This window comes from Equus caballus, chromosome 2 (assembly GCF_041296265.1).
Source record: "Equus caballus isolate H_3958 breed thoroughbred chromosome 2, TB-T2T, whole genome shotgun sequence".
In the NCBI taxonomy this organism is placed as follows: domain Eukaryota; kingdom Metazoa; phylum Chordata; class Mammalia; order Perissodactyla; family Equidae; genus Equus; species Equus caballus.
The window spans coordinates 8,638,043-8,661,117 of NC_091685.1; the positions used below are offsets into that span (position 1 = coordinate 8,638,043).

At 54.8% G+C, this 23,075-nt stretch overlaps 1 protein-coding gene and 1 long non-coding RNA gene across 3 annotated transcripts; one reads left to right on the forward strand and one right to left on the reverse strand.

Moving 5' to 3' along the window:
- Positions 1-9,683: 9,683 nt before the first annotated feature.
- Positions 9,684-15,158, reverse strand: LOC111770826 (uncharacterized). Its single transcript, XR_011436357.1, has 3 exons — positions 14,814-15,158; positions 14,375-14,523; positions 9,684-13,183 (listed from the first exon to the last, which is right to left on the reverse strand). It is a non-coding gene; the product is annotated as an uncharacterized lncRNA (long non-coding RNA).
- Positions 15,159-15,484: 326 nt separating this feature from the next.
- On the forward strand, positions 15,485-21,082 carry DMRTA2 (DMRT like family A2). 2 transcript variants are annotated; one of them, XM_070260012.1, is made up of 3 exons: positions 15,485-15,814; positions 17,309-17,872; positions 19,174-21,082. In XM_070260012.1, the coding sequence occupies exons 2-3, from the start codon at positions 17,317-17,319 to the stop codon at positions 20,226-20,228; spliced, it is 1,611 nt and encodes a 536-aa protein (XP_070116113.1). In that variant the 5' UTR covers positions 15,485-15,814; positions 17,309-17,316; the 3' UTR covers positions 20,229-21,082. The 2 variants fall into 2 exon arrangements, with proteins under 2 accessions (XP_070116113.1, XP_023485979.2); XM_023630211.2 differs by lacking the exon at positions 15,485-15,814 and having other exon boundaries at positions 16,811-17,872.
- Positions 21,083-23,075: the final 1,993 nt, after the last annotated feature.

Here is a 23,075-nt window from a genome sequence, read left to right on the forward strand (position 1 = left end):
GGGGTTGGGATCCTGATTTGACATTTTGTACTTGTCCAAAAGAGAGTATGAGTGCTGGATTTTTTCCCCCAGCCCAAGCCAAGGGGTTCTCATAAGACTCTAACTGAAGCCCGAGATATGCCTGGTCACTTTTCCCTCTGCCCAGAAGTGGGCACTGGCCGGGAAAATTCCTCCTTGTGTCTTTTCTCTGATACTCCAGCCAGGGACCTCCCCTGAACACTCTCTTAAAAGAAATGTGTTCCTAACAGACTAGTGCTGTGTGTGTGTAGGTGCAGGCTTTCTCTGGCCCCAGTGGTCTCTCCGGGGAGGCTGAAAGGAAGAGACCCACTGTGGCCAAGTTCAACCTGAGCACTTCCTCTCCAGCTCCACTCCTACCTTCCTAACCTAATGGCCCACAAGACAGTCATGTCCAATGCTAAGATAGACTAGAGCATGGGGTCTTCTTTTTCCAGGTAGACCCTGTTCTGGAGCTGCCCTGGAGAAGCTTCTGCCCTGAACTCAGGCCACAGTCAGGAACAGCAGCAAGGGTGGGGGCAGAGATTGGAGAAATGAGACTCTGAATTCACTTTCACGTTTAACCTATTCCATCTGATTTGGGTTTGACTTTATCATACTATTCCCCCCATCACCTTCACTTCTGTATTCCAATAACATACATTTTACTCTGAAACCAATTTCATCAAAGTTATTAAATGCTACTTGAATGTGTATGAAGTTTACCCTCCCTTTTTCAGCCTTGTCTTGGAAGGTTCTTCTTGCTCAGTACCATGAAAGGCTATCCTATAGGCCCCATTGCTGGGAAAGGCCTCAGCTAATTATCACTGTTCCCTCATGTCATTCTGCTCTACGAAGCTCTAGAACAGGAGGCCAAACAATTTTGTGTCTTTTCTTACAACATTAAAATGACTTGCATAAAGTTAGATTCCAAGAAAAACAGTAAGGACTTGTTATCACCACAGAAATAGCAATGTCCTTTGCAATTCTTCCTCCTACCCTTAATCTTCCTTGGGCTTTACATTCCAGCCATCAGACACAGTCAGTGACTCAGTCCAAATATTTGCTTGGTCTTCTTATGCCCAGCTGTTTATAGTGAAGTTCCAGGGCTCCTTATCATTCCCACCCCCGTTCCAGTTCACTCCTTTGTGTTTCTTGGATTAGCGGTTGTACGTTTGAAGCATTCGTTTGAAGGTTTAAGGAAGCATTGCCAGTTTCCCACTGCTCTCAGAAGGTGCAGGTGGGGGCAGTGTCTGGTTGGCCGTGTTGCCATGCTCTGGCACCACTGGTTCTATGGGACACACAGGTGATCATCTCTGAATTGTAAGCCTGAGTTGGATGAGAGCATCTTTTATGGAATCTTTCTTTTTTAATGTAGAAGAATAGGTTTAGGCTTTCATAAATTTTCCTTGGTGACATTAGAGACATAAAATAAGTTTGCAGTTTCATTAAAATTGCTACTACCAAAGACATCCTGACCTGGATGTGCTGGTCAATGGGGTAAGTTTTAAAGAGATTGCAGAGCTCTGCAGATTTCCCCAAAGCTCGGAACTTATTCATTTGGATGTGGGAGAGGGTGTTGATTGTCTCCATGAGCAGCATCACTGATTGATACACTTCCACCGTCCCTCTCAGTCCCTCATCCACCCAGTCTTGGATCCCACAGGTAGATGGGATGTGGAATCCTAAACTCAATCCAGGAGTAACTCACATAGGCATTGCACTTAACAATCTATGTGACCCTTTCACATGCATTATCTCATTTAATCTTTTATAAAATTCTTGGAGGGTGATCTCACATATATCACACATTCCAGAGACTTCAGGGTCTTCAGTTTGAACGTTGGTTCTCCCACTTAATAGCTGCATGACTTTAAATGAGTAACCTCCCTGAACTTCAGTGTCCTGATAACATTCAGATAGCACTCTGAAGCTTACCACACCTTCCACACACATCCTCACAGTCCACTGCAGTGAGGGAAGCAGGGCAGAGGTGATCAGTCCGTTTTTGCACATGAGGCTCAGAGGGCAGTGGCTTGCCTAAAGTCACACAGAATGTTGGTAGACATGTTAGGGCTCAAGCCCTGGGCTCTGATTTTCTGGTCCACAGCTCTTTTATAAAGAATCTCTAAATTTCATGCCCAAGAATGAATCTTGGAATCCCCTACAATTGTGTCCAAAAAGTTAAATGTGTACCTTTCTGTATTCTTCAGATTCTCAGTGGGCTCTATTGACCCCAAAAAAGTAAGAACCACCATTTACATCATGCAAACATCATCAGACTATTTGCTTATTTTCTTCAAGCCATATTTTTATTTAAAATCCCCAAAGAGGCTGGGATGCAACAGGTAGGCTTTCTTGCCTTGAACCTCCCTCTGCATTTAGTGCTTCTTCCTCATCTCAAATAATTTACTTTGGAAGATGGCCCTTAACAACCCCAACTGGCCATACAGCTCCTCTCTGCTGCATTTTGAAAGTTTGGTCTGAAAGGAAACACCAATAAAAGACACTGCTCTCCAGTCTTCAGTATGGTAACTCTTAATGTGTACACTATGAGTTGTGGTTCTCGGTTTCAAGAGGTGATATAATATGTGGTTAAGAGAAGAGCCTCTGGAGCCAAATTGCCTGGGTCCAAGCCGCTCCTGCACTTACTAGTAGTGTGCCCTTGGGTAGTCACTTCACCTTCCTGTGCCTCAGCTTGTTAGCTATAACATGGAGATAATCACAGTACCTGGTTGACAAGGTTGTGAAGATTAAAGGAATTAACACAAAAGTTAGTTAACATGTAAAGCAGTTAGAACAGCTATTATCTGGTCTACAAACTCATATGGGATCATAAAAAGGAGAGTGGGTGATGACAACAGTGAGAAGTGTCAGATTATGGGGGAGGACACACAAAACGTGAAAAGCAGACATCAGAAGTCCAGGAGCACTGCTCCAGGGCCCTTCAGGGAAGGTCACTGTGTTACTAGTATCCTTAAGGATGAGCCTGGGGCATGGTGGGGAGCAGGGGAGAGGACTAACTTGCTGAGTGCTTAGAATGTGCCGGGTACTGGGCTTGGAGCATGACATACATGAGCTCATGTAACCCCACAACAACCCTGCTGGTGGGTGGTCTTGACCCCCTTCAGAAGAAGCAACAGGCTTGAAGAAGTGAAATGACTTGGGCCCGAGCTCCACAGCTAATAAAGAGGAGAGCAGAGCTTATGACCCAGCCCTGTGACTCCAAAGTCCCTGCTCTGTTTATCACAATGTGGTACCTTCAAGGAAAGTATGACATAATACCAAGGCACTTCAAATCGTAATATTTTTTAAATGTTGGTTGATGCAAAAAGGGGTAAAGGAACATTTTTATAGAAAACTCAGCTTTTCAGAGTGACTCATTCCCCAGTGTGTCAGGAGCCAGAATGTAAGCAATGCCTTTTATTTTTAAGCACATGCAGTGATTTGAAAAGGATCCTGTAAGTTTCTGCCTCTTTGATGTCTCCAGAATCCATTCCCTGCTCCTTCCTCCGTTATCCCACTGACATCTCTTCCCTTTGGACCTTTATCATCTCTCACCTGGGTTACAAAAGCTCATCCTAATTGATCTCCCTTTCTCCTGTCCCTTCTCTTCTAGAGCAGTCTCCACACAGCTGCCAGAAAGAGCTTTCTAAATACCTGCCTCCCTGTGCCACACCCCTGCTTTGATCCCCTCAAAGGCTTCCCACTGCCCTCTGAATAAAACCCAAACTCTTGGCTTGGATTTACAACTCCTGTCATCTGGCCCCTGTCTCCCTCCCCATCTCTATCTCCAGCCATGCCCTTAACACACATCCTGAGCTACTTGCACTCTCCTGAAAGCAGCAGCTTTCTACCACCCCTGCCCTTGCACACTATTCCCTCTGCTCTGCATGCCCTTCCATCACCACTAGACTCCTACCACCATCCATCCTTCACTTTCAGTTTAGCCTTCACTTCCTCCAAGATGGTTTCCCTAGCCATTGCCTCACCCTCAGGTTAGGCGCCTGTGCTGTGACTCTTCAGCCCTGTGCCACCCTTTTCCTAGCACTGGGTCACTCTGAACTGTAACTCTTAGCTCACATGTCCTTCCTCCCCCTACCCCCAGACCGTGAGCCCCTAGAAGGGTCTGAGTCACTTCATATCTTCAAGGCCTAGTGAAATAACTAGTACATAGTAAGCACACAGTAAATTTGGACTTATTGACTGAATTTAAACAAATAATGATGTCCTTGTATTAATAAGGTGGTCACTTCATCTCTAACATCCAACTCATCTGGGAACATTGTAAGGGCAGAGACCAGGTCACAATCGTCTGTTATTTCCAGAGCCAGACTGGGGTCTGGCATGAAGCAGTCGTGCACCCAGTGGTTACTAAAACACTTAATTAATTGGAACTGGAGCAAAATCAACTGGAGCTGCTGAGAAGAGATGAAGAGTGAAGGAATTGGTGTTGAGTGAAGGCCTCGGTAAGGCCTGCACAATGCCAGGGGCTTTATACACTCTGTCCTCCCACACCATCCTCAGAATCACTCTGAGGTCACCGCTATTAGTGTCTTTATTTTACAATTACGAAAACTGAAGCTGAGAGAAATTATGTCCCTGTCCCAGAGACACACAGCTAGTAGGGAGGGGAGCTGAGCTTTCCCTCTGAGTCTCAGCCCAAAGCTCATGCCTACAGTGTTTTCTCTCCGCGATGAGGCCCCCCTCTCTGAGCTGCTTCAGTAGCTGTACCCTCTAACCCGCAGATGACAGAGTATAATAAAAATCCTCAAATGCTTCTCCGCTTGCCTTCTAGGATGCTGCACTTCGCTAGTATCCTCCAACCTCTCTGAAAGGTCCTGCTCTGTCTCCTCTGCAGACTTTCCCTGCTCTGCTTGCCTGCAAAATGTCAGCAGCCCCTGACTTTGCCATCTGCTCTTCTCAAACTCTTCTTAAAGAAGAGGCAGTTTTTACTTCAAGACTCAGCTCAGATTTTGCCTAAGGTGTAAACTCCACGAAGGTGGAGTCCATGTCAGTCTGATGTGTTGTTTTATCCCTTGCCATTGGCCTGGCACCGTGTAGGTGCTTGGTAGATAGCTGTTGATAATAGTGAACATTGACGACATGTTTATTGCATGCCAGGCACTAAGTGCTTTACTTGTATTAACTTATTTACTCCTCATAACAACCCTATGAAGTAGGAGCTATCAGTAGCCCCACTTTATTGGTGAGCAAACTGAGGCACAAGTGATTAAGTAATTTGCACAAAGTCACACAGCTAGTAAACCGAGGAACCAGGAGTCAAATGCAGGCACGTTGGCTCCAGAGTTCAGGCTATTACCGCTCCACTCTACTCCTCCTCCTCCAGGAAGCCGCCTGGAGTCCCCAAGACAAGTTAGGGGCCTCTTCTAATCCCCAGGTTTGACCCTAGCAGAGCACTTATCACATGATTGTGATTATTTGCACAGAAGTCTCCCCGTGTGGCCTGTGACATATCTTTCCCCCTCCTGGCACAGGGCACAGACAGTAAATGTTATACGAATGAATGAACTACAAAACCATGCTGTGAGGGGGAACACACTGTCCATTTCATATGTTGATAAACAGACTTACAGAGGTTAAATCATTTGCCCAAAGTCTCATAGCTGCTATATAACACATTGTCTATCTCCAAAGCAAATATTTTGTCCACCATGCATTTTCATCAAACGAGCATTCAACTTAAGTACTGTTAAAGGCCCTTTGCCTTATGGAGACCAAGTCAGTTTTGACTCTTTCGTTCATCATGTAGGCTTTTCGTTAAATACTGGGTTCTCAGCCTCTACCCTTGGCCCAGAACTCCTAGGCTGGGGTGGGGCCACCAGTTTCAGAGCAGTGTGGTCAATGCTAGAGGAGTTGCAGAAGCTGTGGGGACCCAGAGGAGGCTCCCGGTGCAGGCGGTCAGATAGGCTTCTGGGGAGAAGTGAACCCCACCTAGGAGCTCTGGCCAGAGTCCACTCTGTGCTAAATGGCCTGCCCAAGTCTGACAGTCTGAGATCCCAGAGTTAGAAAATAGGAGCCTCCTACAGGATCAGAATGGAGGCTGCCCCTCTGGGATCAGGGCTCTAGGCCCCTGGAAATGTTATCTGCCTTACTTGCACACACACTGGTAACATTTGCATAGGATTCTTCTGAGGAGTTGGCAACAAGAAGAGTCTTACTGAATCTTTTCTCTGTGTTTTTGGGGGTTGGGTGGAAGCCCATGTAAGAGGAACCAGGTGTAGAGGCCAGGAACTTTGCTGTATTTCCAGAGGTGGGTGCCAAGGCCTAAGCTGGATGGAGCATGCCACGTGGGAATCATCTAGCTGGGTCTGCATAGTCCCTTTCTCATTTCAGAACATTTCCAGACACAGCAGGTCTACCTTTCCTCTTGCTACAGATGGAGAAACTGAGGCACAGAGCAGTGAAGTGACTTGGCCAAGGCCTCCATTCTGGCATACTTTCAACTACACCAAGCATTAGGGAGGAACTGGCTTGTGCAGCTGATGCCTACATTCTTCCGTTTCCTCTTATAAAAAATGGGGTGCATTTTATGAGGTTTTTACATGCTATGGGAGGTCATGGACACACAAGAACGTGTTCTCTGGAATAAAGGTGGTACTGTGCCACGGTGGCGCAGAGCCCAGCTCCTGCCTTTGGGGAGCCCTACCAGGAACAAGTAGTGCCAGGGTGTGCCCCAAATAATGGAGGCTCTGAGAGGAGACAGGTAGGGGGTGCTTCCAGAGGCAGGGGAGGCCTGGGCTGCGCTGCTCCATCCTTACTGGGCAGTACCACTTTGTGCTTCACGGCAAACACGCTCTGGTTAGTGGAGCCCCCAGAGAGGGTGGCGAGTGGAGTGGGTGAGGTGACCCAGGGAGGGCGATGGCCCAGAGTCCTCTGCGACCTTGAGCAACCCAGGCCTGCCAGAAGGTCTCTGAGCCTTGCAAATCCATCGGAATTCTGATTCTGGAGAGAGTTTTCAGATTATGGTTCAAGAGCAGAGGCAGCTCCTGTCACCAGCTCCCAGCTCCCCAGTCTTCCTGCTAATGGAGGCAACAAAGGTACTGAAAGGGAACAATTTCCCTCTCTGGAGTGAAAGCAAAGAGAGGAAATCATTCATTCAGGAACTGTCTAACAAATAATAATACCCAATATACCTTGAGTGTTTACCTTGAGTGTCAGACACTGAGAAGGACTTTACATGACTTGTGTTACTGAATCCTCACAATGACCCCATGAAAGCATTATTTTTACTCCCATCTTACCTAGAAGGAAAGGTGACAAATGCAGGACTCCAGCCCACGTCAGGCTCTACACTGGCAGCTCTGCTCAGCCAGGTCCTGTGACCAAAGGTGCTGAGGATACGTGAAGGGTGGGGCCAGCCTCTTGACCAGCAGTGACAGCATATGGGTTGGTCCTTGGGGGCAAAGGGTGCACAGAAAGGAGTCAAGAAGCCCCCAAGGGAAGAGGTTCCAAACACTAAAGGAAGTGATTCCTTCCTCCACCCCTCCTACACCCATCCCCACGGGGTCAGTTCTAGGGGTGGAGAAAGTGGTCTCCACTCAGCCTCCTATCTCCAGCCAGTCTCCTCTGTAGATGCAAAGAGCAGCTTTCATTCCCTCCCCCACCCAGCTGTGTGACCCTGGGAGAGTCACCTACTCTCTGTGCCTCGGCTTCCTCTGAGATGAACTGGAGATAAAGATGGGTGGCTGTGTGGTCTCAGAGAGGGCACATGCACAGGAATTGGAGAGCTTGCAGGATCAGGATGTGCCTATTGTGCCCCCGACAAGAGACAGTGGGGGCATCCTGGGGGCTGGGTCCTAAAGGGTGAGTAGTTTCCAGGGGGGACTCAGAACCTGCAGGAGGTATCTGTGCTTCTGTGCCACCTCAAGCCTGGAGTCTGAACCACCCATTAGGGCCAAAAAACATACTTGTGAGCCAGCTTTCCGACCTCAACACAGACCCTGCCAGGAAAGAGAGTTAACATATTGGGCTCCAAGCCAACCAGTATCAGCGCTGAGCCAGTCATGCAGCTTGGAACTCGCCCACCATACACAGCCTGGAGGGAGACTGCGCTGTCCCCTGTCCCAGTGGGAAATGCGAAGTGGAGGGAGTAGGAGGTGGGGTGGTGGTGTTGGTGGTGGAGGAACCCAGAGCAGAATTCTTTGAGGGAAAGATGCCAAGGGTGAGGAGGTAGGGGCTGGGGGATAGATTAGGTCTCTGCCTCCTAGCCCTTCCCTCTCTCATAGCTTCATTTTCATCAGTGACCTGGGGGTTACAGGCTGGGAGTATGCAGTCTGTCGAGGCACTTCCCAGGAATGGTCGGGACTCAACCCCAGGCTGACCCGGCCCAGGAGCCTAGCCGTAGTGCCCTTCCTCTTCACAATCTCCTCCCCCAACATGTGGTGGCCCGGCTGCTGCTGTTCTCCAAGCAATCCGATTCTGGAGTGGCCAGCAGACAAGCCCAGAGAGGGCTGGCGACTCACCCGTGGTCACACAGCACAGCAAAGCTCCCAGTCTGGGTGGCATGGGGCCCCCAGGGCTGATTCTCGGAATCGCTGTTTCCAGAGGCCCTCTTGGGAGATGGGGACCAGGAGGAGGAAGGTCGGAAGAAGGCCGCTCTGTGGGTGCACACTGTCCCCAAAGCCCCGGGAGGACCTGCAGCTCACTTGGGCCTTTGCACAGTATCGTCTGTGCAGAATCACTCTCTCTCCCTCCCTTGCTGGGCTTGGTCAATGCAGGGTCCTTCCAAACTCAGCTTCCGGGAAACTGTGAGAACTAAGGTAAAATGGGGGAGGGGTCAGGAAGGAGGCCAGTCTCCTGAGCAATATACTATAATCAGTGACTTTCTTATGCTCCTGCCATAACCAGTTAGACGCTGTGAGGGGTGAAAAGATTCCATTCACAAGAGCCGTATAAAACACCAAGGAACATGCTTAAGAAACAGAACCATAGGAACAAAACAACAAAATTTACAAAAGGACATAAAAGTCATGAATAAATGAAAGTCCTACGGTGTCCTAGATGGAAGGAAATATTGCAAATTGGGAAGATGCACGATCTCCCTCAAATTAATTTCTAAAGGCAGTTAAATCAAATTTCCAAAGAGTTTTTTAAATTTTACTTTCTTTTGGGACCTAGCTTTAAAAATTCTAAAATACTCATTCAGAAGACTGTCTTTCCACAATAGCCATGAGAAGTTTGAAAAAGAAGATCAGGAATCAGAAAGATGACTTGCCCACCCAAGTATTACAGAACTACAGTAATTAAAAGAGTGAGGCTGGTGCAAAAGGGAACAGCGCCCTAGAGGGGAAAGTGCTGAACCGCCTAGAGCCATCTGGGAACTTAGGACGTGGTCTACGGTGGGGGGAAGTGTGGCTCATTGGGTAGTGCTGTGCTAACTGGCTAATCCCTTGGGGAAAAATTAAGTTACAGCCTTACTTCACATCTTCCGCCAAATTTAATTTCAAATGAACTAAAGATATAAATCCTGACTATCATGAAGAGGTGTTACTATAAAATAGAGGTGAACGCTCTTAGAAAGTTAGATTTGAAAAACCCTTGTTAAGTATGATACTGTAAGCAGAATCTATAAAGAAAAGATGACAGACGGCTACATTAAAAAAAATTTAACTTCATTATAGCAATAACAAAACAGGATAAAAACAAAAATGGAGAAATGCAGCAGATGTTACAGATAGGAGGGCACTACCCTCTTTAATATATAAACAGCTATCATAAATTAAGGAAAGGAGAAGCTCTATGATAGAAAAATAAGCAAAGGATACACACAGTTTTTTTTAAGGCATGAGTGACTAACACACAGGAAAAACTAACGCATAACTAAGGAAATGCAAATTACGATGGCAAAAAAATCTTTTTTCCTGCTTGAATTGGCAAAGATTTACAAAATCAGCAAGATGCACTACTGTTGTGTTCGTCAAGACAGCCTTTCCTGAGGACTGACAGGTAGCTATCAAAATCCTTAAAAAACAAAACTAAACAAAACAAGCCTCTGACCCATCAATCTTATTTCCAGGAATTTATCCTAGGGAAATAATTAAGCAAATTCACAAAGAATATTCATTGTAGCAATGTGTATGATAGCAAAAATTGGAAGTAAACTAAATACCTATTGATAGGGAATTCGCTAAATAAATTAAGGTATATCCATACAATAAAATATTAAACAATTCTTTACAAAGATTATGTAGATATGAATATGAAATATGAAAAATCTTCATTTGTAAATTAGAAAGCAGGTAGCAAAAAGTGTATTTTTGTAAATGTAGGTACACAGGAAAAATATTCCAAATATGCTTTGCTAAATTGTCTAAAATGTTTTATAATGTTTTACTTTCTCAGAACAAGCGTAATAATGTTTCCATTCGGGAAACCTAACGTCGTCAGGAAGTCTCCTTTGACCCTCTTTTCCACACTTCCATCTCTGCCTGTTCTCAACCGTGAGGTCATGATAGGTGACTGTGTTCCCAGTTGGCCAAGAGCTCTTTAAGGGCCCATCATGGTTGATTAGTCTCTGATCCTCAGGGCCTGGCACTTACTAGGTGCTCAACAGGATGAAATGAATGACTCGTTTTCTCCTGTTGCCGTGAAAGATCGGTGAACCGAATGGAATCCAACCGATTAAAGCCGCTAGCTCTGACCCTACTATCTCGGAACCGAAGGTGAGAAGAAAAAAGCCTGAGAGTGAAAGTCGGATCTGGGTTCCTATCTTCCCGGAGGCTCAGCAGCAGCGGGGCAAGTTACGTCGTGTAGCTGAATCTTGGCGGACTTGAGTCTGAAACCTGGAACGTCACAACCACCCCCACCAGCAGGATTGCGTACCAAGCAAGACAGCACACATCAAGCGTTTAGCAGAGTGGTAGTACACAGTAGGCACTCAAAAATAGAAGCGAATCATTGAGCGATGAACAAGTTTGTCTCGGGCTCAGAGGCGCCCAACCAGAAGGTTGTGGAGATAGGAAGCCCGGCAACGCCGCGTGGCCTCCTCTCCTGCACGCGCCCTGCAGACGCCCGGGCTTGCTGCAAAGGGCGGCTGCAGCCGCTGGGGCTCTGCGCGGGGGTTTCCGCCGCGCTGTCAGCACCGCTGCCCTCGCTCCGCGCCTGCAGCCCGTTGGGGGTCGAGGACCAGGGAAGAGGCTGATCACCGGCGGGGCCCGCAGCCCCGAGGGCGAGGGTGCAGAGAGGGCCAGGCCAGACATCCTTCCACCGCGCCCAGCCCGAGCCCGCGCCTGGAACCGTGCAGAATTTGGGCCTTGGATCAGGCTCTCCCCTGGTACTCCTGAGTTCGAATTCTGCTCTGTCCCATACTAGTTGTGAGATGTGGGACAAGTCACCTCACCTCTCTTGAGTCTGTTTTCTCACCCAAGTGGGATAATAGGACTTACCTCGCAGAGGGTGGTGAGACTTAAGTAAGACCCTGTAGGGGAAGCGCGAGGCGCAGGGCCCCTCGCAGAAGAGCGCCCGAGAAATCAAGCGCCACGGTGGGAGAGGTTCTTTCTGGCCGCAAAATTGTGCCCTGCTCCCTGGCCCTGGCCTAGGCCGTGTTCGTGGCTTTGACCACGTAAATGGGCCATTTTAGCGGGGTCGAGAGCGAGGACAGCAAACGAGGCTGCGCTTCTCCCTGTCCACCAGGAGCACACGCAGCTGAGAGTCTTAATTCACGTGGCTCGACAGTTGATCCGGAGGAATATGTCGTGCTGTGTCTGTGTGTATACAGGTGTGTGTGTATCCCCGCGCGTGTTCGTGCGTACGAGAGTGCCTGTGGTTGTGCGGGAAACAGCGTGTACCGGGCGGCCCGCGAAGATTCTTCTCCCAAAGGCACCTTCCGGCTTTTCTCCGCGCCCCCTTCGCGGTAAAGAGTTTCAGCCAAACTAAGGGAATCTGGCGTGGCCAGGGGAGGGGTGGGTACGGGAGGGGCCACTCCATCCCGGAGCCACTGGTTTGGGGATAATTACTTTTAATGTCAGAAAGATTTAGTTTAATATCATCTCTATTAGGCTGCCGGGAGGGTAATTAAACGGGACGCGCCGCAGCCGGCGAACAGATGGCGTCTGCTTGCTCCGAGGCCGCCGGCAAACAGCGCAAAAGTCAATGCCTCCCGGGTCCCCCGTCAGCGCCCCTGGCCCGGCTCCTACTCAGCGCCACCAAGCCATGCCTCCAGCCCCCTGTGCACCCTCAGCCTCTGACTCCAGCCTCACTCCGGGTCTCCACCACGGCCATCCCTTTGGACCCCACCTTCGCCTGGGCGAAAGCATCGGGGATGGGGCCAGCCGCGAACACTGGTGGGTGGACTTCCGTGCGTGGCTGGGAGCGCTCACCCGGGGCTCCCAGCCCCTTGCACAGCAGAGGCATCAGCAAATGATTCTGAGCTAAGAGGACCTGCGTGAGTGAGTGTGTCCGTGTGTGATTGTGAAGACGGGCTTTCTGTCCTCCGCTGCCTCATTTGTACGGGAGGTCTGGCTTTCTCTGCCCAGAGTCCAGCCGCCTGCAGGGGCCAGACCTGGAGCAGGGTTAGGTCCGTGCAGGAGCGAAGGCACATGTGCGTGAGCATATGCTATTGGTGTTCCGTCTGTCACCCAGGTAGGAGTCTGGGTGTCTGGGTGAAAGGTCACACACCAACTGCATGTTCCAGGATGAGGATATGCTTATGAGAGCGCTGTGAAGTTAATCGAACTTTCTGAAGGGATCCTCTTGGGTGGGAGGGTGGCCGGGTCAGAGGTGAGTGCACCCTGTGCGTGGTCACTGCATGCAGGTGTGAGGATGTGTCCAAGACTTTTGCAGAATGAGGTCACACATACCAGTTGTGTGTCCAGGTATGATGCCACACTCTGGTGTATGGGCAGCCCCTGCTGCCTCAGTCTGGGCATGCTCCCTCACTCCTGGCCGCTCAGCCAGGCCACCCCCTTCCGGGCTGCTCCCCTCTGTGAGCTCAATTCAAAGCAGGACTAGCCCGGGAGTGGCCTGTGGAGGTGTGAGTGCACGCCTCCCTCCATGACACATTCACTCACATGAGCACCTGGGGCATCAGAAGAAAGGGTGTGGGTCTCGAACCTGTTGGGCTGTGAACAGGAGGGAGAAGGATCCACCGAAGAGAGAGGCACCTGTCCTAAGGGTGGGCAGATTCCCTCTGATTGGGCTGGGTTCCAGGATGTGCCGTCTTCCTCTCCTAAGAAAATGAGGTCCCTTACATACTAGCAAGAGAGCTCGGGGTTCCCAAGTCCTGGTGGCTGGACCCTTGGCTCCCACAGGTTTACTGGACCGAAGTGAGGGACTCTCACAGTGGCCTGGCACGAAGAGGGGTCTCTGGCCCACCGCCCTCCCGAAAGCTAGGCAAACTTTTGTAGTTCATTTCGTTTGGCCTTAAAAATAACTTCTCGAAAACTTTGTCCGAGGTAGCTCCGGAAGGAGGCGCCCGGCCTGGCGACCCTGCGCAGAATCCGGCCGCGGTCCTCTCTCCCCCACTCACCCCGTGCCAGGGGGGCAGTCAACGCACAGATTTCCTTGACCTCATAACCTCAAGGTGTTGGAAGGTGGGGTCCGGGTCCTACGCTCCTGCAGGACATACTATCCCAGACTCACTTTCTTACCATCACTGCACAGCGGGAGACCCTACAGGGGCGGACCCCTTTCTCTCCCCCAAACACCTTCGCAGGCCCCAGCGAGTGGAATTTGCTAGGGGCGAATGACCTGGTTTCTAACACTGCCACAATCTCTGTCCTGGTCGAAGAGCGCTCGCGCACGGGCCGGGTCAACTTTCTGGAAGCTCTCCGCCGAGCTCTTCCGCATACCACTCTCCCCACTCTCCCTCCTCCCCCCTAGCCTGGCCCTCCAGGTCGGCTTCCAGGAGGAAGCCGCGCGAAGTTCCGCGGTCTGCGGTGGGGCTCCGCTCCCTGTGCCTTCCTTCCCCAGCCCCAGCCCCCGGCGTCAGAGGCGGCTGGGCTGGCAGGGCGCGGCCAGCACTCGTGCCAGGCGGAAGGGCTTGCGTCCGGAGACCCCAGGGCCGAGTCTGCACGCCCAGTACGCCCGCGCCCCAGACCGCGCAGGCCAGAACCCCGCGGCCCTGGAAGTTTGAAAGAGCAACGTGGAAACGCATGGTCGGGAGTGGAGGGAAAACTCATTTTTCTCATTAAACGAATTTTCTTTACTCTGAAGGAGATAAAGAAAAGTAGAGAATAAAAATGTGAAAGAACATTAGAAGGACATTAGAATGAGGAAAAGACCTGGGGTGGGGGGGGGGGGGGGGGGAGAGGCACAGAGAATCACAGCCAGAGAAACCCAAGGCGATCCCGTCCGAGGACCGCGGCATTAATTCCAGATGTTGCCATTCAAAAGGGAAAGAAAATCCGAAACCTGTTACCTCCTCTGCAGACCGAGCTGTACCTCAGGCCGTGACGTCAGGACGGGCGAGTAAGGCGAAAGTTAAAAGTACTCCTGGGGGCCCGCGGCGACCTTGTCTGCAGCCCGGAAGGACCGACAGATGGATGCGCACCCTGCGTCCAAAAGGATCTGGGGAGACAGAGAGGCCACTTTTAACTTTCGTTTAAAAAAGAAAATTAAACTGTTCGTTAATTTAAAACAATAACGATGAAAAGAATCCCACCACCACGAAAAGGAAATCGAGATGCTGCAGAAGTGAGGAAAGGAAAGAGCAAGAGGGGGCAGAGGGATGGGGCTGGGGGGAGGGGAGAAGAAAGGCGCAGAGCGCAGGGGACGCGGCGGGCGTGGACGGGAAGCGCGACCTCATTCCTTCTCTCCCGACTTCCTTAAGAACGAAAATCCTCGTAAACCACACTTACCCTCCGTGCTGCCTATCGTATCAGGACTTGAAAATAAAGGACCTGCGTTTTAAGGGCAGTAGGGGAAAAAACAAAATAGCCTCCAACTACTCCAAACGCGTCGGACTTGGGAGCGCGCCGAAACGGAGCCGGAAGGAGGCAGGAAAAATCGTCTTGGCATTTATGCCATATGCACCCTCCTCTCTCCACCCCCACCCCGACCACAGTAATTGAATTGACACCTGCCCCCATCCCGCCCCCGGGCCGCCAGGGCCACTTGGGAAGGTCGGCCTTGCCAAGCGCCCCGGGCCAGTGAGAGCGGCCCAGCCGAGCCCGCGCCCCAGAAGCCGAGGGGTTACACACGTCTACGTAGAGGCACCGGACACGGTAATTAGGCGCAATTCACACGCTCTTGGGCGCACGGAAACTACTTGTCACGATATTTTCAACGCTCCTCCTTGCCCACTTTTTTCCACTCCTTCCCTGGCGCGCCCCCTCCCCTCCCGGAGGCACTCGGTGGAGCTTTTGGAGTTTCGAATCTTTCGGACACTGTAGAATGCGGGGCTCCCCGGGCGCGGGCCCCGCCAATCAGAGCGCCGTCTGCCTCCCCTGGCCAATGGCAGGCGCCACATTGTTGTCCAATTCTGTCTAATGGAGCCCTAAGGAGCAACAATAGAGCGGGCGAGCGGCTCATTGAGAGTCTGGCAGCGCCGGGCAGCTGGGGCCCGGCTGGACGCAGCGTGCGGCGCGCTCGGCGAGGGGACCCTGCGCGGCGAGGGCCAGGTCGCGGGTTCCAGCCAGCCGGTCCCTAAACGGTCCCCCGGCTCCGATTTCCGACGGAAGGGCTGGACTGCGCAGCGTTCTGAGGGGGTCCGGAAGTTCGGACATGGTGACTGGAGGAGGGTGACGTGGTCACATAAGGGGCCGGGGGGCAAGGGGAAGAGGCCGAGAGCGCCAGCGTCGCGAGCGGAGCTGGGAGGCGCGTGCAGCGCCAGCGGAGGAGGAGGACCCCCGAGCCCAAGGCAGGTAGTTGAGGGCCACAGGGAGGGCGGGGGAGGCGGCCCGGCCAGGCCGGCCGTAGGGAGTGCGCGGCCTCAGGGAAGAGGCAGCGCGCATAGGGAGGGGGCTAGGATCCCCGGGCGGAGACACCAGGGTTGGGGCCCGGGCTCCGGCGGGGACCGGCGGACCCAGAGGAGGCCGCGGCGGAAGCGCTGAGCTGGGCCTGCTTGGGCCTTCAGGGGCCTCGGCGCAGGTGGGACTCCGGTGTTCGCTCAGGGCCGGTTCCAGAGGCGACTCCCTTGCCTCGGTACTGCCTGCTGGGCCATCTGAGTCCCAGGAACCCAACTCCGAGACCAGAACGCGGGAATGTGCGCCCGAGCGGGGTCCCGCGGGGCCCCAGGATGGGGAGGGCGTGTCTGACGACTTGGTCCCTAAACCGGGAGGGGAGGGGAAGGCCCCAAGAGACGAGCAGCAAAAAGGATCTCCTTCCTGCAGCGCCTAACTTTTGCAAGATACTTTTTCCTCCTCGACTCCTCCTCCAGACTCCAAGGCTAAAAACCGTGCCGCAGGTTTCACCCCATCCCCACCCCCAGCCTGCAGGCCTGCGGGGCTTTCCCTCACGCACACTTCTTGGCCCCGCGTGGGCCCTGCGACCCAGACAGCCTATCAGCTGTTCTCGCTGTTTTCCTCGTCCCTCAAGCTTATCTTTGGGCAGGCTTTGCCTATCTAAAGAAAGTTTCTCTGACTGAATTTTCACTTTTCTCCTCCCCAGGCCTCCTAAACTCAGCTCCACTCGCGTTTTCTCTCCCACTTTCTGGAGGCCGCCCCGTGGAACTTGTAGCCCCCACCTCTCCCCGGGTCCCCGGCCTCGGCCTAACTTTGCTCCCGAGTCGTTTGTTTCCCTGCTCTCACGCCACTTGCTAGAGCTCTTCCTTCTGTTCCTGATTTTTCTCTCGAAATCTCCTGCTCCCACCAGCCAAAAAACCCCCTCCGCCCACCCAGCAGAACTCCATGCCTCGCTCGCTCTCTCCTCTTCCACAAAACTGAACATTTCGCCTCAGGTTTTCCTGTTTTGCTCTCGGCATCGGTCTAACTGTTGGGTCAAAATTTTCTCTCTAATCCGAGTCCCATGAAACAAACCTTTCTACCTGTCTCACCCCAGTTAAGCTACACTTTGGGGGATTATATTTTCTCTTCCGAACCCTCGTTCCATCCATCTGAACCAGTGACTTTCAGTCTTTTTTTATTTTTTCCAGAGGAACCACTGATTCAAACGAAATCTTACACCCTGAGCATAAATCAGATAGAAGAAGAGCTCTGGTGGGGGTGGGGGTGGAGGAGCTCGGCCTTGCAGGGGGCTCCGAGGGCACCTGCTGCCAGCAATCCGACAGTCGCTAGCCACACTCCCGGGGCCGCGATTTCCCCGTCTAAGCCTGGGCTCCAGGAGAGCGCGCTTGAGCTTAGCGCCCCAAGACGCCTCACCGCACGTCTCCCCCTCCCGCCGTCTTCCACGCCAGGTCCTGCCATGGAGCTGCGCTCGGAGCTGCCCAGCGTGCCAGGCGCGGCGACGGCGGCGGCGACAGGGACGGGGCCGCCCGTGGCGTCGGTGGCATCGGTGGCAGCGGCGGCGGCGGCCGCCGCTTCGCTGCCGGTGAGCGTGGCGGGCGGCTTGCTACGGGCGCCGCCGCTGTTGTTGCGGGCGGCGGAGAAGTACCCGCGGACCCCCAAGTGCGCGCGCTGTCGCAACCACGGCGTGGTGTCGGCGCTCAAGGGCCACAAGCGCTACTGCCGCTGGAAGGACTGCCTGTGCGCCAAGTGCACGCTCATCGCCGAGCGCCAGCGCGTCATGGCGGCGCAGGTGGCGCTGCGCAGGCAGCAGGCGCAGGAGGAGAACGAGGCGCGCGAGCTGCAGCTGCTCTACGGCACGGCCGAGGGCCTGGCGCTGGCCGCCGCCAACGGCATCATCCCGCCGCGACCCGCCTACGAGGTCTTCGGCTCTGTGTGCGCCGCCGACGGCGGGGGGCCGGCAGCCGGAGCGCCCGCGGGGACCGGAGGCGGCGCAGCGGGCGCCGGGAGCTCAGGTGAGGACGCGGCCCGGCGGGGAGGAGATGGGGGCAGGGACGCGGCCCGGGGACTTGTCTCGGGACTTCTCCAAACGCCCCGACTTTGAGACGCCCCGCACCTCGCACCCAGCCCCAGAGTTTGGGCATAAACACAGAAACTCTTCTTTCATCCCCTTCTCAAGCATTTGCACTTTACTCCTTCTTTCACTGCGGGCCCAAATGTAAACGCTTTGATCTTATCTCCTCTCGGCAAACGCAGGCAGGTCCCAGCTCCCCGGCCCGCTTGGCTCGGTCTTCTCCCCAGAGCGGAAACCCGCGCGTCTTCTCTTTTCCTTGGGTCTGTGCTTCTCCAGGCGCCGTGGTTCCCTCCGCTCTGTCCCAGTTTTCTCCAGAAATCAGACCCTCTCCGCGCCCCCGCCCCCGCCCCGCATCGCTTTCTTTAGGCGTTGAAGACACCGCATTCCTTTACCCGGGTGTGACTCCTTCTCCGTTGTTCCTAATGCTCCCTGACAACCGCAAGCTGCGCCCTGCTCCTCCTTTCTAGCTTCTTCCCCACTCGTCCCCGTTTGCTCGGAGTACGCGCTGTCTCACTTCCCTCAATCCCCTTTCCTCTTCTCCGTCTGCTCCCTTGCCTGGCCCCACCCTCTTCTTCAAGACTCCTTGGCTTTTTCCAGGGAGGGAGAAAATTAGGCAGGGCACATTCTGGGGCCCTCTCAGCTTGGGAGGAAGGAATTCCTTAGGTCTTAATTTTGGAAAGGGTGCATTAGAAACAGAGGCTCTACTTTTGCCTGTAGAGAGGCTTGGGATCTCATGGATGCCCAAGGCGCCGTCCTTTACAGGCTGTGCTGCCCAGGGCCAGAGGGGCACCCAGGCCTGGGCTTGCTCTCGGAATCACGGAGGTGGAGTGGGGTCTTCTATACAGTGTGTGGTGTAGGTGGAAGATACTTTGGCTCCTGCTTGAACCCTGGGCCAGACCACTTCTCCAGGGCAGGGCAGGACTAGAAGAGGGATAAGGGTGGAGGCGTTGGGGCGCAGATGTAGGAAGAGGGGCACTGGACCTTGTGTTTACAGGGCACAGGTGATTGAGGTGCTGGGAACAGAAAGGGAGCGCGCCCTGAGGGCAGGGGGAGAGACTGGGCTGTAGGGGCTCCGAGAGGAAGTAATGCCATGCCGGAGCAAAAGGAAAGAGGGCACTGGAGCCCAGTGAATGAGGGTCGTGGGGCTCAGAGGGAAACTGGGATCCAAAGAGCTGGGTTGCTGTGGTGCGGTCGGCTGCCCACTCCTAACCTCTCCTAACATGCCCTTTTCTCCCCTCCCAGAAGCCAAGTTACAGAAGTTTGACCTGTTCCCCAAGACGCTGCTTCAGTCAGGCCGCCCGGGCAGTCCGCAGCCGCCGCCAGGCAAGCCCTTATCACCCGACGGCGCGGACTCGGGTCCGGGGGCATCGTCCCCGGAGGTGCGGCCGGGCTCGGGTTCGGAGAACGGCGACGGCGAGTCCTTTTCAGGGTCGCCCCTGGCCCGGGCCTCCAAGGAGGCAGGTGGGAGCTGCCCGGGCAGCGCTGGCCCCGGAGGCGGCGGCGAGGAGGACAGCCCGGGCTCCGCCAGCCCTCTGGGCTCGGAATCCGGTTCCGAGGCCGACAAAGAAGAAGCAGAGGCCGCGCCCGCGCCGGGGCTGGGCGGGGGCCCGGGTTCACGGCAGCGGACGCCGCTGGACATCTTGACGCGCGTCTTCCCGGGCCACCGGCGAGGCGTCCTGGAGCTGGTGTTGCAGGGCTGCGGCGGCGACGTGGTGCAGGCCATCGAGCAGGTGCTGAACCACCACCGCGGGGGCCTGGCGGCCGGCCTTGGCCCCGCCGTGCCTCCCGAGAAGGCCGCGGTGGGTGCCGTCGCAGCAGCGGACGACGCGTGGCCGGGCCGCGTGGACGCCGCCGCCGCGGCCGGGGGTCCCGGGCTGCCCGCGCCCCTGCAGGCCGGCCCCGCCGTCCCGCCGCACCACAGACCTTTGCTGGCCGGCGCCATGGCGCCCGGGGCGCTGGGCTCGCTGAGCAGCCGCTCGGCCTTCTCGCCGCTGCAGCCCAACGCCAGCCACTTCGGCGCCGACGCGGGCGCCTACCCGCTGGGCGCGCCGCTCGGCCTCAGCCCCCTGCGCCTGGCCTACTCGGCGGCGGCGGCGCACAGCCGCGGCCTGGCCTTCATGGCTCCCTACTCCACCGCCGGCCTCGTGCCCACCCTCGGCTTCCGCCCGCCCATGGACTACGCCTTCAGCGACCTCATGCGCGACCGCTCGGCCGCCGCCGCGGCTGTGCACAAGGAGCCGACCTACGGCGGCGGCCTCTACGGGCCGATGGTCAACGGCGCCCCGGAGAAGCAGTAGGGCGAGGGGCCCGGCAGCCGGGCTGCCGCCGGACAGGCGCCCCAGCCTGGTCCCCGCGGGCGCCGGCCCCCCGTCGTCGGCGCGCTCTCTGCGCCCCAGCTGGGGTCCTTTCGCTCCAAGGTGGCTTTCGGTTTTGGGGGGGGGGGTGGGGAGAGCCGAGCAAGGAGAGCAGCTACAGATACAGATGTTCTCGGAGGTGTGCGGGGCCCGGACCCTCACCCCCGTCCCCCTCCTCAAGGCCCGCCGCCCTTCAGAAGGCCGGGAATTCTGGAGAATTCAGAGGCTGTGGCCGCCTCGCGCGCCCCTGCCTCCGCTTTTGCTCTGCTCCTCCCGCCCGCCGCGCCCTCAGACGGATGGCAGGATAGTCCCGGAGTCTGTCTTCTGTGTCTCCTCCCCCCTTTAAAAAAATTTTTAAATATCCTCTCTAACAAATATAAATTTAGGATGTATAAATCTCTTGGCACTGAGTCGAGTCTTTGGGACACACATATATATCGATATCAATTGTAAAAAAAAAAAAAGGAAACAAGTTCTAAGGTGCACTTTTCTCGTTGCGGTATTTGTCGCTCTCTTTGTTGCTTATGCCGATAAGCATGGGTTTCCTTGGTGCAGTGTGAGTTTTTATATATGTATAAATCTATATATAATCTATACATATATATACAAGCCAGTGTATAATGTTATAAAATGGAATTCTAAGTTATTAATTGTAACTTGTAGGTGACCTCGGTATTAACGTGAAAAACATTCAAAAACGAGCAAAAAAAAATGGACATAATGGAAAAAAATTAGACTATGCGCGCATTGTACTTATCAGGTTTTATAGATTAAATATATTGTAAACTCGGGACGAATCCCGCCCCCCACCCCCACCCCTCGCCTGCGGCCGGTCTCTCCCTAAGGAGCGGTCAAGGTGCGCGCTGAAGCAGGAGCAGAGCAACGCGTGACTGAGCCAGAGCCGCCGCGCGAGGGCCCATCCCGCCGCCCGGGACCCGCCAAGCGCCCGGGCCGATGGGCCGGCAGCCGGAAACGCTGCTGCAGAGAATGGCTCACTTTGTGCTTTCCTTTGCATAGACATGAGCTAGAAATAAATGTTATTTTCTAAGAAAACGCCGATCCCGTCCGGCTCCTCGGGCGGCCGGATTCAAAAGGTCTTAATTTCCCGTCGGGCCGCGGGGCCAGGGAGAAGCCTGACCGAGGTCCAGCTGGCGCTCTGACCCTCGGGGATGCGGGGCTCGGAAACTTCCCGGGGCGCCTGGGAGGGCCGGCCGACGCGAGCGGCGCGCGGCTCAGACCTCCGGGAGCACGGCGCCCGCGGCGCGGCTGGGACCCCGGGTCTCTCCCGCTCCCGGCTCGGGCGCGCGGGCGGCGGCGGGGTCGCCTTGCTAGTGCTCTCGGCCCCGGAACCTGAGGGGCTGGCTGCCGGGTTCCCCTTCTCCCCGGGGCGCAGATTTGGGCGCAGCCGGGTCGCACACCGCGCGCCTCCCTTCTCAGAGAGGTTTGGAACCAACGGCTGCGGCGGCGGCGCCCGGGGAGGGAAGGCTGGGACCGTTCTCCCACCCGGGCTCGCGGCCCGGGAGTTATTTTGGGGTGGGGGGATGGGGTGCTGCCCTCGCCCGAGGCAGCGTAACCCAGAGTGGCGGTGAGGACGCACCTTCCAGCCGGATCTTACCCCGAACCCCTTTCCTTTCCCTCCTCACGAGGAACAGAGGAAATTCGCCGCTCGGTCCGACCCCTCCCGCGCCCTCCCGCTGTCCGTCCCGCTCCCGGCAGGGAGACGCCCCCTCACAGGCCGCCCCCTCCCCTCGGCTGGGCCCGGCGACATCCCAAGGTAAACTTCTGGGGCCGGCTCGAGTTCCGCCGGGCGGTGAAACTTAATAGCAGGACAAGAAAACGGTTTAATAAAGAAGGGCTTTAATAGGGAACTAATTTGATTGAGTTGCCTAATTCCACTTTAATTGGAAAGGGGTTTGGCTGTTTGGTTATAAAGTGCGAGGGTGACGATGAGATGGAAGTGGGGGGAGAAGGAGCGAGAGAAAAAAGATGGGGGCAAGAGAGAGATGGGGCGAGAAAGGGGATGAGGTAGGAAGGAAAGCAGAAGGAGAGGGGAGAGAAAATAGGGAAGAATTACTTAGAAGGAGAGGAAGGCGGGAGAAAGCGCGCGGGAGCTTCTAGAAGTGTGAACTTCCTGGCCCTTCGCCGCCGCTCCCTCTCCAGCGCCCCGCGCCCTCCTCCCACTCCAGGTTTTCCGGGGCCTCGGGGCCTCTCCCGGCCCGGTTCCAGCCGCCCCCTTCCCGGTCTGTGCCCTCATCCCCACCCAGGGTGAACCTAAGATGGGTCTGGGTCTCCTGGTTTCAGGAGGGACCTACACGGGGTCTCCCGGAGCTCCTTGGTTCCCGCTTGTGCTCAAGCCAGACCCGAGGGGGCGGCCTGTGGGCCCGCGTTACCCACTCTCAACACCAGGAGCTTCGTAGATTTCAACATTATTATTTTAGTTCGTCCTCGCAGCAAACCCGGAAGAATCCAGTGAGTTGTTTATTATCGGCTCTGTTTTACAGAGAAGGAAACTGAGGTCCAGAGTGATTTAGGGACGTGTCCAACCGTCTGGGGACCCTGGATCGCTTCTCGTCTCCACTGTCCCCCTGGGCCGCCTCCTCCTCCTCTCGTGAAGCCATCGCTGCTGGCCAATGGTAGGGGCTCTGCGGAAACCCCCCTCCCATGGACGCAGGCGGCCCAGAGAGGGGAAGCAGCTTGTCTTTAGCGCCCAGGAAGGCTGCGGCCTCAGCGGGGCCGGGAGCATCTTCAGTAGAGCTCATAACGGGAGTGGCGGAAGTTGCAGCGTGCGGA

Excerpts from the sequence above, each read along its gene's own strand:
- DMRTA2 (XM_023630211.2), top strand. The coding sequence starts at position 16,921 with ATGAAACAAACCTTTCTACCTGTCTCACCCCAGTTAAGCTACACTTTG. Across the intron at positions 17,873-19,173 it reads AGCGGGCGCCGGGAGCTCAG|AAGCCAAGTTACAGAAGTTT; the intron begins GTGAGGACGCGG and ends CTCCCCTCCCAG.